Source organism: Perna viridis, chromosome 7, assembly GCF_037379345.1.
Source record: "Perna viridis isolate PV_CMFRI_1.1 ecotype Kerala chromosome 7, ASM3737934v1, whole genome shotgun sequence".
NCBI classification, from domain to species: Eukaryota; Metazoa; Mollusca; class Bivalvia; order Mytilida; family Mytilidae; genus Perna; species Perna viridis.
Window position 1 is genome coordinate 37,153,741 of NC_142451.1, and position 20,222 is coordinate 37,173,962.

General features: G+C 30.8%; 1 protein-coding gene across 1 annotated transcript in view; it reads right to left on the bottom strand.

Moving 5' to 3' along the window:
- Positions 1-3,138: 3,138 nt before the first annotated feature.
- The window catches only part of LOC148612537 (uncharacterized), a 32,404-nt gene continuing 15,320 nt past the window's right edge, over positions 3,139-20,222 (bottom strand). Inside the window, exons 2-3 of the mRNA XM_088594089.1 lie at positions 12,063-12,300; positions 3,139-9,460 (exon numbers count right to left, since the gene is read on the bottom strand). Of these exons, the coding sequence (XP_088450215.1) occupies positions 9,261-9,460; positions 12,063-12,300 (438 nt within the window). The 3' untranslated portion in view covers positions 3,139-9,260. The remainder of the gene's footprint in view (positions 9,461-12,062; positions 12,301-20,222) is intronic.

Genomic DNA, 20,222 nt, shown 5'->3' on the forward strand with positions numbered 1-20,222 from the left:
ATTTTGTAAAAAAAATTAAATCATTTTAATCATCATGTTCTTTTTTTTCTACCCGAGTGGGTCAAAGACTGATGAATAAAACTATCCTTATCTTATCTTATTTATAGTAAAATAACTGACAATTCTAATTTTACGTGGGACAGGTGAAACGCAGATGTAAGTAACTGTAGTCAGAGGACAAGACAAATCCACGTTGACAAATCAATCTTTCTTTGTATAAAAAAGGTTTAAATGAAAAAATCATTTGTATGTAAAATTTCGTTACTGGCAACATTCTTCCTTGTTGTAATCAATAGGTTAAATATAAATCCTTGTTGTATGGCAAAGGCAATCTGATGGGCAGCAATTGTGCACACTTCCATGACATCCACTCAAAGCTTATCTAATCCAAAGAGGAGGGCAAGTTGGCATAGACCTTTAGTTTCATCTTCATCTTTAAACATGATGTTTTTGCACTAAGTACTCCCAGATTTTATCTTCAACTCATTAATCCCTGAGCTTGCTACATAAAACAATTGCACGGAGCCTGACTATTGACATGTGAGGAAAGCTCTTCCATAACGTAGAACATGATGTTGTACACTGCATTTTTTTTCACAAGAAATGGTACAAGTCATCTGCAAAGCAGTATATAATGCAAATGTCTGAGCAATCCCTTCAATAAACGCTGAGAAGTCTGTCAAGAAAATTTTCATTATACATCACCTGAAACATTTAAAAGTAGAACGGTTAACAAAATTAGCTTATGAGCAAATACAGTACAATTAAGTCATCACGCAAAAGCAATACACCAAATATTTAATCTTCCATATAACAGAAGCTGAGAAATCTGTTACAGAAAAGTATAACAGACGGACAGGTGAATGGATGTACAGACGGACATAAGCAAGGTGATTGCAGTGAAGCTCTCATTCTAATGAACGGGATATAATTGACGATATAACGCCTATTTTCTAGAGAGGGCTCAGTGGTTTACATACACGCTACTGGAACAAAGATGAGTTGTGCATAATTAAAGATCGCAAACCCAACGAAAGTTCAACGATCGTAACCATGAATTGACAGATCGAAATTTTTGTTATAAAGTATAACAAAAGACCTGTGTCTGACATAATACTTTCCAGTTCAGTTGTGGGTGAAATGAAAAAAACTGCCCTCCGTTCCAGAGCATGAGTTCTGTGTACGTTTTGAGTTGTGCCATTTAATCGTATTCAATTTAAAACAAAGTATTCCCATTAGTTTTTGACACATTAAATATGTAGGGACTCACAGTTCATTATGGACACAAGTGGTTTGGACACAATATTGCACAAAATTTGAAATTCAATTATTTGAAAAAGTTCTGCTTTAAGGGTGCACATCAAACACACTTGTCTACAATATCCTTTCACACGAAAACCGTTAGAGATACAGGTATCTGAAATATGGTTTAAAATACAAGCAGGGACTTTCACAAGGAATAAAATAAAGATAAATTCAAAATCAGACCAAAATTTGGGGCGTGACCTGATTTTGACCCATGTAATCTAACTGAAAGGACATGCAGATATTTTCAAGAGAAATCTACATACATGGTTTCAAAATCAGAGCAAAAACAAAGAAATTGATTTGTAGGCATAGGCCAATTTCGAACCCCCTGTAACTAAAAATAAACAGTTCAAGATAGGTGTATTCGATATGATACAGAATTTCAAAAGGAACACACTTGAAACAGAATCATATAGATCAGATTAACATAAAATCATGACAATATGCGACTCTCCGTATGGTAATCTAAGTTCCACTGAGTTTCAAAACAATCCTGCAAGTCTTTAAGGAAGAGTTGTGGACAACGCATCAGACCAGGTTTAAAATTTGCTCAGTTCCAACGGTCATCATTTCTAAAAAAAATATTCAAACCCAAAATCATGAGAGTATGCACATCGAACTCAATATAGTAATTTAACACCCCACGAATTTTAATAACAAACCTGCAAGTCGTTGAGGAGAAGTTGCGGACAACGCATGCATGAGACAAAGTTTTGCTGAAAAACACCCAAGTCCAACAGCTGTCATTTCTACAACTTTTGTTCAAAATAAATTCCTGACAATATGTACATTTCCATATGGTAATTTTACACCCCATCAAGTTTCATAACAAGTTTGCAAGTTGTAGACAATGCAAGTTTTTTTTTTCTGAAATACTAGTCAAACCAACAGCCGTCCTTCTACAATTTTCCCAAACATTACATTATGCATATCTCCATATGGTATAATCTATCACTTTATCATGTTTCATTACAATCCTGCATGTCGTTAAGGAGTTGTTGACAACGCACGACACCAAGTTTTGCTGAAAATGTGTAAATTCCAATGGTCATTATTGCTACAATTTAGAAAAAGTCAAAAGACGTCATTTTCACAAATTTTGACAAAACATTAATTCATTACATTTTGTACATCTTCCTGTGGTGATATTACATCCCACAAAGTTTCATGACAATGCTGCAAGCTGCTTAGAAAACAGTTTGAACAGATAAACGGACGGACAGACAGGGTTTGCAGGGGATGGTACATAATGATGACAACAGTATAATACCATTCATTAAATGTTCACAAAATTTGTTCGTGACGGTATAAAATGGCAAATAAATTTTGTGATTTTGAGAAAAATCACACGCATTCTATGTGAAAAGTTCAGTAAGTAGAATTTAATCATTGCGAAATAAAGTACATTTTTCGCAGTAAATCCACTGAAATTTTGTTTAAATGGAACCCCTGTTGGACATAAAACCTAGTTCAGTTTAGACAGACCTGTTTACCAAGTTTAAGGAGGAAGGCCTAGGATGAGCACCATAACTCTTGAAATTAGTGATATGTTTGTACCACATTCAATTTCACCAATGGCTATCAAGTTTCATTTGAAACAGAATGAAATCAGTCCAAGTTACTTTGTTGCTTAGATAAGATTGATGTAAAATACTGAATACAAACGCTCCAATGATTTGTTGTGTGTCCTTACCCTAGGTCTACCTCCTTAAAAATAGTTTCAACTGATATGATGGGACTTTAAAACGTGTGTGGTTTAGAGACGAATTCAGAATATTCAGTGTCTGATATAGACAGGTTTCACTATACAGAATATCAAGAAGTCATAAGTGAATAAGCACAATTTATTTGAAATATATATACATTATAAAGATAGATTATCTTTTTTTAACAAAAATGAGTTTTGTTATGTATAAATTATAAGAAAATTTGAAACAAATCATTAAGATCACAGTAAACAGTTTCATTAGTATATATATGTAATTAATTTGGTATTTGACAAGAATTATATGTATCATAATACAATAGTATTACACATGTTTTTACATGGAATAATTCTGATTACTTGGAAAACACACAGTGTACCACACACAAATTTGGAAAATTGTGAACAGGGGACAAGTACAGAGTTCAACAAAAGTTACCATGGCAACAGTTCTAATCAACTGGGAGTAAACCTCACTATTATGAACTTATGAAACAAAACTACAACAACTAGGTGACAATTTATGCAAGTATTCTATTAAGATTGACCTAAAACTAAGTGGTTGGAGTAAAAGATTTCTTTTATTAAAACCGTTTGGTATTCAGAGGTGAAGCATCTTAAACATAATTAATATGGCATGAGTTACAAATGTTTATTATTTTTGACAAGAATTTTGGATATTGCATGCTGTACTAATAAAAATTATTGGTACGGCCCCAGCCATACCTGTCCTTGAGCTACACCTCAGGTATTTTGAGAGTAGACACCTCTAAATGGATTTTGATAAAACATATTGCTTAACCAGCAATGTAATGAAACTTTGACTAAACTTTATAAGTTCCAGCACAAATTCAGTGAGGAATGCAAGAAGAACTGTGCCATATGCCAAAACAAAACAATTAATCAACCGATTCAGAAAATAAATTATCAATTTTTCAAAAGTAGATATAGAAATAAAAGGACAATAGCAGTGTAGAGACTAGACATAATTTGATGTACAGATGAGCTTAAAACTGAAGAAAAATGTGGGGCTGCATCAAGTATTACAGGTCTGAGCCAAATTTGTATATACATGAATATCAAAGATTTAGTCTAGTAACAGCCCTGTTATTGTCAATATACAGCATCAAAATTTAAAAATAAAATTTTAAGTTTTAAGCTAGAATAATAACTATTTTAATTGAAGCAGGCAACATGTAAACTTCATAACAAGTAACTTTGTGACATCACAACAGAAAGTTATATTCAGTCAGGGACTGTATATCGCTTATTAATGTACTGTAAACACATATTTACTTTGAAAAAGGATGATTGCAGCCTAAATTGCATTAGGTCTGTACATTAAAATTTTAAGCAAACAGTACTGAGTCACCACATTTATTTATAGTAGTTTGTCTTTTCATTTACTGTAAAAAAAAATAATAAATAACCCACAACTAAATTATAAATCTCAATACTTAATCACCAACATCTAGTTTGAATTTAAATATTAGAACATTGTACAATATGCATGGACTCCCTCAACTTCTTCATCACATTAAAGTAAAATAAACATCAAACTAAAAAATCAAATTTTAGTGTATAAAATAAGATCATCTAGGAGACCTTGAACAGTCATAAAGTTACATATTTATCAGAATAAATCTCTAATTTTATGTTGTGAATGAATTTTTGAGACAGTCTTTTAAATGAGGATTTCTCTAATAGCTATCATGTCTAAGCACTATAAATGCATTTTCATTTAAATTCAATGGTGACAAAATTAAATGGTCTCTTTTAAGATTTGTAGAAATGCAGTATTTTTTTTTAATGAAATGAAACTATCAGTGTTTGTTTCTTAAATATCTACAATGTAAATATATACAATGTACTAAATTTGATGAGCCAATTGCCCAGATTGCTAGGCAAGGGAAAATAGTTTTAATCTGACAATTATTTTTTTCATTATAACCTGTGTTTTTTTAATCTTCAATGACAAAATAGTTTGTACAAAACTTAAGAATGTTGTGAAGCATTTTAAACAATTGATGAACAATTTAATTATTGTTCAAATTTTAAGACCTATATCAGAATAATCCATAATGTATACTTCTATTTTACAATCTTATGACATATTTTATGGAATGACTACTTATTCATGGCACAATAACTGTTATAGCAAGGATACAGAGAACAAGAATTTACATGTACCTCCTTTAAAACCAGAATTATCTCCCTCAGTAAAAACAAACACAAAACAAAAACTGAGTTATCTTTCTTTGTTGTGTTACACTACAATACAAGTTAGCAGTATATATACACTACGACTGACGAGACAGTGATACATTTTTACACTTTTCATTGAAAAAAAAAAAACACACGAAAAGAATTGATGAAAATGAAATATTATTAACTTAGAGCAATAATTCAAACATCTGACATTCAAATATGTTTGAAATTTGAAGGAGTAAGAAATCAAAATGAGAAAGTTTCATTTAATTTCACGATTCTTATTGCATTTTTACAAAATCAATTGCATACACCCAATGTAAAGCAAATGATTATCACATGTAATAATGTAATCATGTAATCAGAGAAATGATATCAATATCATGAATTATCAATCTGCAAATTGAAAAAGATAACTAGAAATCAATAAACTGATAAAGAGGTCAAAACTTAAAACCTGACTTTAAAAGATGAAAGTCTTATTAGATAGTACTGATTATGAACAAAATGTAGTTAAGATGTTCAGCAGATTATGCAGCCTATTTTAATTAAGGTCCAGTTTATAATTCTACAGATCTTGTAAAATGGAAAATGGGACTGGTAATAGATTTAAAAAAAATCAGTAGTGGTCTTTGTAAGAATCTTGCAAAATCTGAAAATGTGATACACCCAAAAAACGGCTACATATTTTTATTTTAGAAATTATATAGATCTATATGATGAAATGTGTAATTATTCATTCAAATCTGTCTACTATTAGGAGATAATCAGCATTGAAAATCCAATAGATTCTATAGTATTTGAGTGTCATTTACAGAGTTATATCCCTTTATTTTGAATTCTACAGTGCATTCTATATAATTTTTGTCTCCTATGTACAAGGGTTATATGAAAAGCCACATGTTACTTTCTGTTTACTATGACATTGTAAACAAAATACCAAAAATAAAAATATGTAGGCTTTCCAACCATGAATAACATTCTGCAAGATTCTTATGTGGAGTGCTACTTAATATGTGATGACACAAATACCGTGAATCTAATCCAAAACAAACCATAATAAATAGAAAACTCCACAAGTTTTTCAAGTCCCTTTATATCATTTTAAGGAGGAAGAACTAGGGTAAGGGATACAACTCTAAATCATTGGAATGTTTGTTATCAGCATTTTACATCTATTTCATATAAGCATCAAAGTAAATTGGACTGATTTCATTCTGTTTCATATGAAAGCTTGATAGACTTTGGTGAAATTCAATATGATACAAACATATCACTGATTTCATGAGTTATGTCCCTTACTCTATGGCTACCTCCTTAAATGCATTTTGAACCTGGGTATAGCAAACAAATTCTACAATCCAGTTTAGATAGGGTTCACTGTAATTAACTATTCAATACTACATCCTTTCTTTGTAAATTTTTTCTGAAAAAAAAAAATGTTTACTAAAGCTGCATTAGCTGCCAAATTTGTTCAGTTTTGATTCTACTGAATTTTGCTGATAAAATGAAATAAGTTTGTAGTAATGCAGTTGAAGCAATAAATGTCGTTAATACCTACAGAATATTGTAAAAACATTTTTTCAATCAAAGAAGATCGATAGCTCAGATTTAATTAATTTTTCGCCATTACTTCCTAAGATTGACGACAGGACATTAACCCAGGTTAAAAATACTTTAACCTTGGTAAAAAAAATAACAATAATGGGTAAACAGGTTAGCACGTGTCTTGTTTACATTTTATTTCATCTATTTCTTGATTAGTTTTTAAATAAATAATGACAGTTACTGACCATGCTTGTGCCACATTATATCACAATACGCAAATTTCAAAAGGATCCTTGCATTATATTCAAACTTTTTTCTTTTATGGATTGAGTCTGACAGTCTTTCTTGCCATTGATTAACCACTTTCGCTTTGCAATCAGATTTGTTTTAAAAAAAAACCACCCTTACAGCACATGTGTGGATTAAGGTCACCAGAAGTCACATGCATATGAATTTATCTAGGTTGATTTTTTGTCTTGCAAGACAATAAATATACAGACACCTATTTCATGTATTTAACACATTTCATTTTTGGATATCGAATAAAATTATGTAGGAAAAGTGCAATTTAGTAGAATTAAGGCATATTTCAACAGAATTTTTTTTTACGAAAATGACAGCTAATGCAGCTTTAATCAAGACTTATCACAGTAAAATCAGTTTAAAAACAAAATACTGTTTACATATTAATTTTTGCTATTATCACGGTTGACAGATAGGCATGAAAATAAGTACCTACGAAATTGATTTTTAACAGTATAAAATGATAATTGTATTTTAAAACTGCAAAGATGTTCACCTGACAGAATCTGTGAAAATTAATATTTTTACAGTAATCATAACCAATGCTTCATTCTACTGATTCATAGAATTACATGAAAGGTGAAAAGTGTATGTATAAATGTATAAAGCAAAAAATATATAATGGAATGAAATCTTAAAAAGCATTAAATGAATGTAAGCATGGCAAACATATATGTAAATTTAACATGGAAAAATAAACAATTAAAAAAAAGCAATTTGCCATTTTAAAGCAAGTCATGGACCTAAATGAACTTGGAATGTATCAGAAATTAAAATAAAATAATAATCAAGCCTTGAACATAGCTGAGTTATCCCCCTTTGATAGAGACCAGCTCCATAAGAAACCAAACCAAAAAGAAAAAAAATTAATAAAAATAAAAAATTGTTTGCTTATTGCCCTTTCACAAAAAGTCTTGTTATTCTCGAAAAGACACAATATCATCTCTTATAAATACAATAATATATAAAACAAAGTTTATCTTCGACAATTTGGTAGATTTCTTCACAAACAATGACTATACACTGTAATATAAATGCTTGAAATGGCCTTCTATACACAGACTTTAAATAAATTATGTTAAAAACATATCCATAAAGCAATGCATTATTGAGCAATTATGCAAGTGAAATATTTAAAAGGGACTGGGAAGAGTAGTGACAATTAAGAAAAATGCTATAAGGTTTTCATGACTAGTGAGAAGTTCTTAAAAATATTAACAATGAATGATCTGGAACCCTGTTACTTAACTAGTTGTACCCTAAATTTTAATCATTTTTATAGGCAGAATTCAACGAAACGCTACAAAAGTGATGCAGAAACAGAATTTAGAAAAGTCAGTATATATAGTACTGTAATATGTATTCCCTAAAAAATTACATCAAGACATTTCTAACATCTTTGGTTAATTTGATGTTAAAACAAAGGAGATCTCATCATAATTAATTCGTTTTTATTACTCAATATAATGAAAAAGTTATTCTTACTCTTGTGTCTTGCCTAAAAACAAAATTCAAGGGATCGTGTACACAACTACATCATGTTCTAACTAACAGGAAGCAGATACAATTGATCTTTTTGGTAAGTCAAATTAAAATTTCACCACTCTTTTCTTTTTTCAAATATTATGCAAAGCCATTTAAAGCATTATACTTAGTCAAAACATTGACAGAGTTATCCAGAAAAATAATGAAATACTTTTATTACTACCCAATGTATACAACATTTGAAAAAAACACCAAAAACAAAAATTTCTTAGATTAAACAACAGGTAATATCTTTTTAACATTAGACTGTATACAAAAACCATTGTAACAATTAAAGACAACAAACCTAACAAAACTAAATTAGTACTAAATCATAACACACGTACACACAACCACACAATGGTAACAACAAGTATAAGAAATATCACACAAAAATGAGCACACACCTATAATCTTCTATTTCCCCAGATTGACATGCATTTAACCTACTAAAATGAGGCCCTGCTCATCAATATACAGAATTCACTCGCTCTTCCTGCTATCCATGAGTAATAATTGGAAATCCATAAAATTATCAGAGCACATTTAATCAGCTCTCAGTGCCAAGGCTAAAAAAAGCTTAGAAAGACAATTGTGTCATCCAAATGAATCAAATTATGACAGTAATGGAATGGATACATGTTTAAATAAAATAAATAACAGTCTAAAATAACATGTCTGATATACTCGAGTCAGTATAGTTAATAGTGCTGTCCTCATCAGCAGGCCGCAGGTCCATATTTTCTTCATCAAAATCTTCTGATTGTGGTTCGACTTTTTTCTGCTCTGGTTCAGGTTCATTGAATGACATACCAAATTGAAATTCTTCTGTCTGATATTTAGACTTGTAGTTAGTAAACTCACCTACAAAATAAATCAAATATACATTGTACTTGGAAACATTTACTCATGTAATAATAACAGGATAATTAACTGGAAAGAGTGAATAACCAAACTATTATCACAAGTGATGAAGAACGCCTATATTAAGGAGAGTGTGGACTTGTTCCGCGCATAAGTTAAATCCTCAAGCGTTCTTGGCAAGAGTGATCATATTTTGATTATTCATGATAACCAATTGATTATCCTATTTATTATATGGATTTTTTTCATAATTTATAGATATTTTCAATATGAATTTTTAATTCTGTGATTGGCGGATTGACATCAAAATTGTGACGTTTTGGCAGGAGAAAGCACGAGAGTGAAATTACCAAATTTATTTCACACTGTGAATTATTGAAATTTATTACACTGGGAATATTCGATAAAACACTGCTATCTATATGATAATTGTATGTTAAATAAGACTCTAAATGTGTAAAAGAAATAAGCTGGATTATGTCACTTTTAAGAAGTCACTGCATAACATTGCTGTAAATCTAGAAATGATGCATACTCTGCGTTGCAAGTTTCATGGCATACCATAAAATATTTGAAAGATGCACTAAATGTCTTGTTGGATAGATGTTAAAAAAATGAATAATTTTTCAAATAAACCAACTAATTCTTTCTTTTTTCATACAGACTTGAAGCCAGGGGACACTAGCCTATAGAAGCAATGAAGAGTACAAAATTTTAAAAATCTGGCCTTAAATTGGTTAAGCATTATTTAAGTTATGAAAATTTTGTACATATAACCACCCTCAGAACTCTGTCTACTGACATTTTCTTCAAGATTCATATAAAGCTACCAAATGATATGAAACAGTATCTATACACAAAGCTCGCTTTTAGCCACTAGCCCGGATCCTTGGACTAGTAAACATTGATTCAGTAAAATGATGTATACTTTTCTTGTTTTGGGCTAGTTGAATCCTACGCAATCCTCTATTATTCATGCTAGTCGTTGAGAATTTTGAAGGAAAGGACTGACAAAGTAAATTGTAGTGATTTTCCGAAATACGTAAGAAATCAGGCTCTTCTTACTGTTTCATATTCATACTTCATATTGTAAAAAACTATCTTTTTTTAATGTTTAATATAACCTCGGTGACACATAAAAGTTGAAACAACATCACTGGTTATTTTACACCTAACAAGGAAGTTAAAACCAAACAAATATACAAATCTCTTACATAATTACTAATCGATACTGATTGTGTAGTGTATGATTTATTGATATTTGCAAAGTTGATGTAGAAACAGTGATATTTTTAGAGGCTCTGTATTTACACAATACCCAATATTAAAACTGAAAAGGTAAAGGAATTACAACAACTTAGAAGGATTATTCCTGGGAATTTTACAATATAATTTATAGTTCTTTCAAGTAACAAGGAAGAAATATAATGAATGCAACAGACACAATAAATAAATCTGTTGTAAAAAATGAACTCAGGTCTTCTCCATTACATAAAACTTATTCCAGACCTAATATTTTAAGAGCTATCTTGTCATTTATTAGTCCTCCAATATCTTTTAATCAGGGGTTACTTTCAACACAAGGAAGAAGGATACAAATGCAGCTGTCTTACATGAAATTACCTGCCTGACATAGTGACCTGATTTGCCCCCCCCCTTCCTACATTCTATTTAATCATCAAATCAAAAGTTTGGTTAATTATTGAATGTCATAGCACAAATGATGATGGCACTAATAAAATCAGGTCAAAACAAATCTGCTGTCAAAAAGGTGATAATTTTATAATTTATTCTATTGCAGATAGTGACCTTTTATTGACAATATACAACTATAGATGTTTCCTTGCCCCAGGTTAGAAGCTATTAAATAAAACATACAAATGATCACAATAAATGACAACTACATATGAATAAATGCTGTCATTAACTAATTTCTTTTTTCTTAATGAATGATTTATTTAGGTCACCACATGCTCTTCCTATGAACATTAAGACTCAATGTTTGGTTTTAAGGTTGGCTAATTGTTCTTCCTAGTTAAGCAAATATGACGTAATGAGTGGGGGAGTTGTACAAATTTACAAAAACAATATATCAAACCAAATGATCAATGATTGGCTAATTGTCATAGTACAAAGATTGCCCTTACCGGTAATTAATTTAAATTGTAATTAAAGATCGGTTTTAAAACTGAAGTAACATGACATACTGACCCTACACACTTATTCTGATAGAGCAGAATCTATGAAAAAAATTCAAAATTTGTTATTGAAACAAAAATATGAAAGCACAATATCCTGCACATTTCAACAAAATTTTGCTCGCAGATAATATCGTCTATCAGATATGATTTTATGAAACCAACAGAAAAAAAAGAAGAAACTGAAGTAAATATATGGTAAAAAGTGAAACATTACATTAAAATCCAGATTTGAAAAAGCAGAATTCTGCTTTAAAGCAGACAAAAATCATGTTGGGTACATGAATAAAAAGTTGTGAGAATTAAACAAATTTGAAACTTAATTGTTTGGTACAGAATTAACACGAATGTATTTTTTAGTCTTTCCTTGTGTTGGCACAAATGTTTTAATCAAGTCTACCAACCAGAATGTCCAAGAGGTGTGTTAGATTTAATACTGCTATCCTCTCGTGGTGTGACAGGCTCATCTACGTCATCTGAGGACTCATCACCAAATGATCCTCCTAGGGTCATCACGACCGCCTCCTCTTGTTTCTTGACTTCCTCTGTCTCATGAGGGTTTTGTTCCAGGTAGTCCTTAAGAGCAGCATCTTCTGATTGATATTCATGAAATTTAGGATCGTCATGGAATTTGATTTTTCCCTGTAAAATAATTGAAGAAAATCTATGATCTCGAAATACTGATGTATGAACGATTATCCATTGCACATTCAACTTCATAAGCTTTCAGAAATCTTTACCAGGCAAATCCATGAGAGAAATTCTCACCACCATTCGAAAGCCTAGCTTGATAAAGGTCATCAGTCTAATGGTCACATTTACTTCCATAGCAAATCTATCTTCCTTATTTGATAATGCATAAAAATATCAACATGAAATACCTCTCCTTCAAATTCCATCTTTGTAATTTGTAATTTTACAATGATAAATTAATTAAGGTTGACAATTTAAGTAATAAAACGTCCACTTTAGAACTCCATTGTTAAAACGACTGAGCAAATTTATCATGAGACAGAAGCAACAAACACAGTAACTATTTAGAAACCAAGAATGAAAACACAAACATTGTCACAGACAGGTCTTATGTACAACTCCATCATTAACTTGAAGCATGGACTAAGTGCACAGGTAGGGTAAGCTGATTTTAAATTGATTCAAGAATGATAACAACATAAAACTAATACACAACTATATTTCAACCAGGAAAGTAAACTGAACAAAGAAACATAATTGTCCTACAAACCCCCCCCCATTGAGAGTAGAGTGGTATTTTATGTACAAGTGTATATAATGTGTCACCTACATCTATATAAACATTATAAGTTGATAAAGACCTTCAAGATAACACCAATTTGCACTTACTGAAAGCAGGAAATCAACAACTACAAGTAGTTTTATATTTGTACATGTGTTAGTACATGCATGAAAAGGAGATCATTTTCAATATTAAACAACATTCTAAAACATTCAATACAAAAATTAATAAAGGACCTGACAGGTAACTGATGGCATATTTTACTCATGTCACATTTAGACAGTGCTCCATTTGCCTCCTTATGAAGATCTATTTTTATATCAACAAGATACCAATTAAAAAAGCTGGAAACCATACCATAAACATTTGACCCTTTCTCATCTCCTAACTTATTTACATTGTAATGTTTAACAAACAGTATTTAAAGCAATTGAAACTATCACAGGCCATATCAAAATACTTTAAATTGAAATAATTGGTGTTTTCTAGTATCATTTGAGAGAAATATCTAGGACATTCACTCTAACATGATCGAGTGATGTTGCCTCTTTTCATTTTTAATCAGAGTTCACAACCTCACTGTGTTAGTTTGTTAACATTCTATATCTATAGGTCTACACTGTATGTAGCCAATTAGGGACACATGAAGACCAGAGACCATCTTTTGGTATTTTCCCTTTAAACACCCTCAATTCAGTTTGAGAAATATCAGGCCATCCAAAACTATACTACATCCCTATTCAATATTCCTTCTGGCTTCTGCAATACAGTTGACAGAGACCAAGAAAGGGTTCTATGTCTCCATAGTGTCATGTTGATATTTTACTCATTCATTTTGAAATACCAGGGGAAAATTTTTTTTTAAACTGTACCAATTTTTCAACCCTTGAAGCCTTCTAATGGTGTTAAACATCAACATGAGTTCACAACAGTAAAACTAATATGAATTTTCCATTCAGTATGTCCAGAGGCAAATTCAAAAACACTTTAATGGCTGTATCCATTTCACTATCAATGTGTAAATTTGTAAAAATCTGAGTCTCCTTGTTTCATCTTGATAAGGCAGTTATTTCCGGCCAAACACAACTTTCCCTGTGGGTCAGGAAAGGCTTAAAAACTGTTTACAAACTCTTCATATAAACACTGGAAATACATACAAAATGTCATGGCTTCATCTGAAACTTTAAGGTCTACCATTGACAGTTTCTTCATCCCATGTCAGAGTATTAGGTTAATACTGTTACCATAATTTTTACAGGAACAAATTTTGCAAATTATAATAGAAATGGCAACCATGATAAAAAAGCAATGTCATGAGTTCAAAATAGTGACGGTCCAAAGACCAGGATCTTCAATTTCATTATTGACCTTATATTAACCTTTCATATAAGAAAAAAAAACAATAATAAAAAAAAAAATAATAAAAACAAATTTTATGGTAACTTCATCATTAATATTCCATCAAAATGAAAATGATCAAATAAAAACATTGTTGGTCTCTTCACTAATTCAAGTAAACAATTCATTTTGCATGGCCTAAATAGATAGTTAGCAATTCAATTTCTTAAAAATGCAAATGTTAAGCATCAAATTTAATGCCATTGTATTAAGGAGCCCCACCTACATCCTCTCTTATTCTCTATTATATATCACAAAATCTAATCTAACTAGAGGTTACATACATTAAGCTTTACTTTAAAGTTCCCATTCATGACAAAAATTACCATGACTATGAGAAAATTTTATTTGTGATACTTTACATACATCATGTTACATATACACTGTACATATCTTCAAGACACCTAGGTTATACAAGTTATCTAATTCACTATGAAAGTATTTTTCATAATTCATAAACCAAATTGTACCAATTCCATGAAATAGTCTAGTGTCCCCCTCAGTATCTTTTTGATACAATGTAAATAATAATACTCAGAGACAATAGTACAAATCTTTTTTTCTAAAGGGGAGATGCAAGGCCTAATCTAGTGGGAGAAATTAGCAATAATTCTCTTTGTTTGTGCTCACTTCTCAATATTGTTGTTTTCAAACAGAATTTACTTAAAATTCTTCTTGTCATAGATGTCTAGATTGGGTCCATTAGATGTCCATTATTTTAAAACAATAATACACATATTTAAAGTGCTTTAATGCAGCTTTAAAATTATTTTACATAAAAAACGGACTGAATCTCAACACATCATCAGTTTTTGAGATGACACTGACACATGTAAATTTATGCATGAACTTAACTGTAATGAAAACCATAGCATTATAGTAACCTGGGGAGACAACTGAACTTTCTATATTCCAATTTTCTATTCCCTGCATTCTCCATAATATACTACTAATAAAATACATTGCATGTTAAATTTTCAAATAGAAATATAATATGTATGAAATCATACATTTAATGCATTATCAGTTTTCAAGATGAACTAACTTTATGACCTAAAGGCTCAAATCCAAAGGCAGATTATGTTTTGAGTTTTCATTAAACTTAAGAGGCTTTCAATGTCCATATTTTTTGACAAATTTCACATTCTCTACCATGATGTTGTTAAACTGACCTATTATGTTAACCAGTCATTAGAATTCTGCATTATTGTTTTTTTTTCTTCTTCTACATGTACATGTATACTGTATAAAATGAAATAGACCAAATAATTTCCTAACCACAAAGTGCACTATTTGATGATATCATAAGTCTGGGACACATCAAATTTTCACCTCTAGCACTACATGTATAACAAAAATACTTTCTACATGAGTTTTTATATCAAACTACCATTCATGATCACTGAAAGTAACCTTCATAAAATATTAAGTCCAAATGAACTTAAATTTTACTATTTTTAAGATTCATTGTACTTAAACCAGTAACATAAATGTATAGGGCAACAGATAAGGTTGAATGCCATGCCTATGTACATTTTTGTAAGTGGGATACAAAGGTTCTACAATTCAAATATAAGTTTGGTTGTTTTCATAAAGTTACACATGCCAAATTGTACTGTCTTATACTGGCCCTTTTCATTAAACAAGGGCAGTCCTCTAAGTTTAAGTTCCCAACCTTACAAAAATCTATTTTTAGTAACAATGGCCTTGAACTTGGACACACTGACTTAAAAAAAAAATTCAACAGAACTCTTCATCCTTTTCACTAATGTTTCATACATATGAATCAAAGGAAACCAAAGGTATATGTAACAGAAAACATGCAAGGACAGAAAGACAAACATTATTCTATTTTACTGCATCGCTTCTGTAAAAGGAAGTGAACAATAAGCTAGCTTAAAAATCCCATCAAGAAGCCGAATATTAGAAAACAAACCTGGCTTTTACTGCAACAAATTATTCAAGTAGGTAAGAAATCATAACCTGGATGAATATACATGTAGTATGAATCAGGATTAGACTGTTTGTGATTGGCATTTACCCAACAAATCTAACTAACACATATAAGTACATGTATTATTGGACCAGTTATATTCTATACCAAAGGAAAACTAGACAAAAATTCCATTACCAATTTTCTATATTTAAAGTGTGTTGTTTGGAAACAATACAACTCCCAGCATTGAACTATCAATAAATCAACAAAAGATATTGCAATAAATATCAAAATAACAACATGCACAGTGACAAAAATATTTTTACCCAGGAAGACTACATTGTCTTGAATATCCTGCTATCTTATATCTTAGATTGGACATTTATGATCTAATATTGATTAAACCATCTAACAGTATGACAAAAAACACAAGCCAGCCATTCTAACTACTTAACAATGCAAAAATGTAGTTCGAAGATATTTTTACATGGAAATTGTTTTGTGATTCATGTAAACCAATGACTTACTCCAAATCAATAGCTGTTGTATAGCGATGTTTTCCATTAGGCATGACAAGAAATGCATCGGTCACATTAGGCTGAATTACAAGACTGTCAACCAGACATGACAAATCAACAGCACTAATATAGACTGATTGATTGAAACGTACGTCCTGTCTGATCATAGCAATTGTACTGTACTGAGTTGTTATAGAAAACAAAATTTTGTAAAACCATACATGGAACAAGAAAGTAAAAGTGAAACACCATGATATGAACAAGGAACAGGATATCCATAATCCAAAGACTAGACTAAGAAATCACCATAAATAACACACAAACTTACTACAAGAATACACACAGAAAATAAACAATAAGAGCAACCCAGACACTACTAAAATAGATATAATTTTCCCCGCTGTGAAAAAAGACTTAGGAGAAAAAATAGGAATTAAGGGGGTAAGCCGGTAAGGTCTAAAAAAACACTGTTTTCTTCATGCTCAAACAAAAATCTGTAACAGTTGATTCTTAAATTTCAGATCTAAAAGTAGGAATTCCTATTCAAGTAAGGAGAAAATCATCTCTGCACTAAAAACAGCTAATATGGACCAGATGCACTAGCAGGGTAATCAACTCTGCTTTTCTAGAAGCATCCGCTGAGTTGGGCCTTTCATATTATATATGTGCATTTGTATATGTATTTTCTCATATACAAGAAATCTACAGTATAAATAGCAGTTTTTAATTCTACAGTCATATATTTGTAACTTGATCAGAAAGCAAAGCCAAGTCCTCCTGCATGTCAGATTGATAAAAATATATGTGTAATTATGTATGTATAAAGAATACAGTTAATGGCAGAAGATCATTTGAAAGTCCCATAGGAACAAGTCTACATAAATAGAAGTTTCATCATCATGAGTAAATGGGAAGAGTTCCTTGCAATAAATCAAATTGATTGAAAATTGTAAAAGTCACCTATTCAGTACTGATCATAACCACAAGACCATTGCTCATAATGAAGTCTAGACAGCATCCCCATGTTTTTATTTTCTTTCATGTGGTTAAACATCCTTGTCTCATCCTCACTTTATACAATTACAGACTTTTTCTTTTTCTACATATCAATACAAAAACATGTATGTAATTAGCTTGGTATAAAATTACATAAAAATGAGACAAACTTTGCATTAACCTGTAACTTGATTGTATGGGTTAAAAAAGAATTGAATGAGGAAGTTAGTTTTTCACAATTATAAAAACTAAGCAACAAGGTCAAACATCTAATTGGGAGGGAAATAATATTTTTCAGTGCAGGGGCAACCCTCCTTGTGTGAAGGCTTGGAACACATCTATATGTAAATACTTCATCATTTAAAAAATTCATTGACCAATTTAAGAAGTTGCTACCAAAACACTATTATTTATATTTTTTGTAATGCAAATTTTAGAGCAACATCACAGTCTAAAATATGTGCAAATTAGCCCATTTAGACTGAAAACCTGAAGTCCATAAATTGAAGTCATGATACTAAAACGGAGAAATTTTCAAATGACAAAGAAACAGAATATACTACCTTCTTTTTTCCTCCTGGAGAATTATACTTTTCAAAGAATGTTATCTTTTTTGTAATAACTTTTTGTGAAAATCCAACAATGAATGTCTTGTTTAACACAGGACCCATATGGTCCGACTTCCAAATCAGATGACATTTGGGTTTCCAGTACTCCATGCCATCCGAATAAACACCCATATCACGTCTAATATGCACAAGATAAGACTACAAATCAACTGAAACTTCACTTCCGACAGGTGACGATCGAATTCGAATTTTTAAAAGTGTAGACTTATCAGCTCAGCAATAAGGTAGTATTTATCTCTGGAGACAAACTGATAATTTTCAGTTTCACCTGTCAACAACTATAAAACCAGTAAAATCTCTACCTAATTGTCAAACAACCACTAAAAACAATTTACCCCCAGTTTTACGTAATCTTCAATTTTTATCTTGTTTCCTCGCTATTTTGTTTTGCTTGGAGGGAAGGACGAGCCAACATTGTCTAGCAAAAAATCAAAAGATCTTAGATAATATTTTCCGCAAAATTAAACGATCAGCAACTATGGTGTTGCTATGTCCAGCAGCAACAGACAAGTGGTTCTTTGATATTTACGGTCAGTTAATTTGTATGATTACTTGACATAACTGATTTTTAATGACTATTGTTCTGTTTTTGATGTTTTAAATGTTACATGTAGGTGATCAGGTACAGATACAATGTACATGTATAACAATGGTACATGCACCTGTGTACATGTATTTATGCCTGTAGCAAGTTGCTAGCTACAGATAACATATATTGATAATCAATACACATATACTTATATATTCTTATCTTAAATCCTTAACAAATAGCTATAAAGATAATTTTAGAATATTTACTGTAGGAATTTACTGTAGTGCCATATAAAGTAAAAACCTGCCATAAATGACCTATCAAAGGAAAACACAATCCTTGTGCTCTTTATATACAGGTTATTTTTATATAGAATGCACTACATAAGGAAATTTCAATTGCAGTCTCTTAAAACAAGTTGTTGCTGGATATTGATGGTTGCCAACAGGTTTGACTGTAGCAAACTGGTATATACATGTACATGTATTGTGGTGGCTAAATGTTAAATATCCATTTTTGTCATCCAATTTAAAACCATGAGGCCTGAGATTTTTATAATTTTAAATAAATCAGTCAGCGTATACAGGAAACCAATGTTTTGCAATCTATTAATTTTAACTAATTTTTGGAGCACGAAAAAGAATCACAAAAAATATAACTCCCTAACTAAGTCCCCATACTAATATCATATATTATAGACAGAGTGTATATGGTGAAAATAAATAGTAACAAATCTGAATTTATCTCATAAAACATGATTATAAGTATCATTCAATAAATTATTTCACCATGTTCTGCAAAATATAAACTTAAAATTGGTCCTTTTTCAACTTGAAATTTAAATTATTTTATTGTGAGATACATGTATAATAAAATTACTATTCACCATTCTTACAGTTCTGGTTTTTCCTCTTTTTCCTTCTGTCTTGGAATTGAACTTCTTGACTTTGCAATCAATAAACAGATTAAGTCTTTTATTGAATGGAATAAGGGGAATACATAATATGGTTATTTTGAATAAAAGGAAAAAATAATCAGTCTTCCATATAGGTAACATTGTAAAGATTAAGCCTATATAAAGGACATTTTTCCTATAAATAATAATCCTCAGAGAGCATCAATATGAGGAAACGTGATTGATTTTTTTTTAATGAACATGAATGAAACTTTCCCCTTTAGAACTAATATGGCATACAAATTAGAGTAAAATTGGCTTTTGGAATTTTTGTTCTATCATGCTAGGTTGTTAACGGGGTTCAGAAGTATTTTACCTTACCAGGGGCTTGGTTACAACACCAAA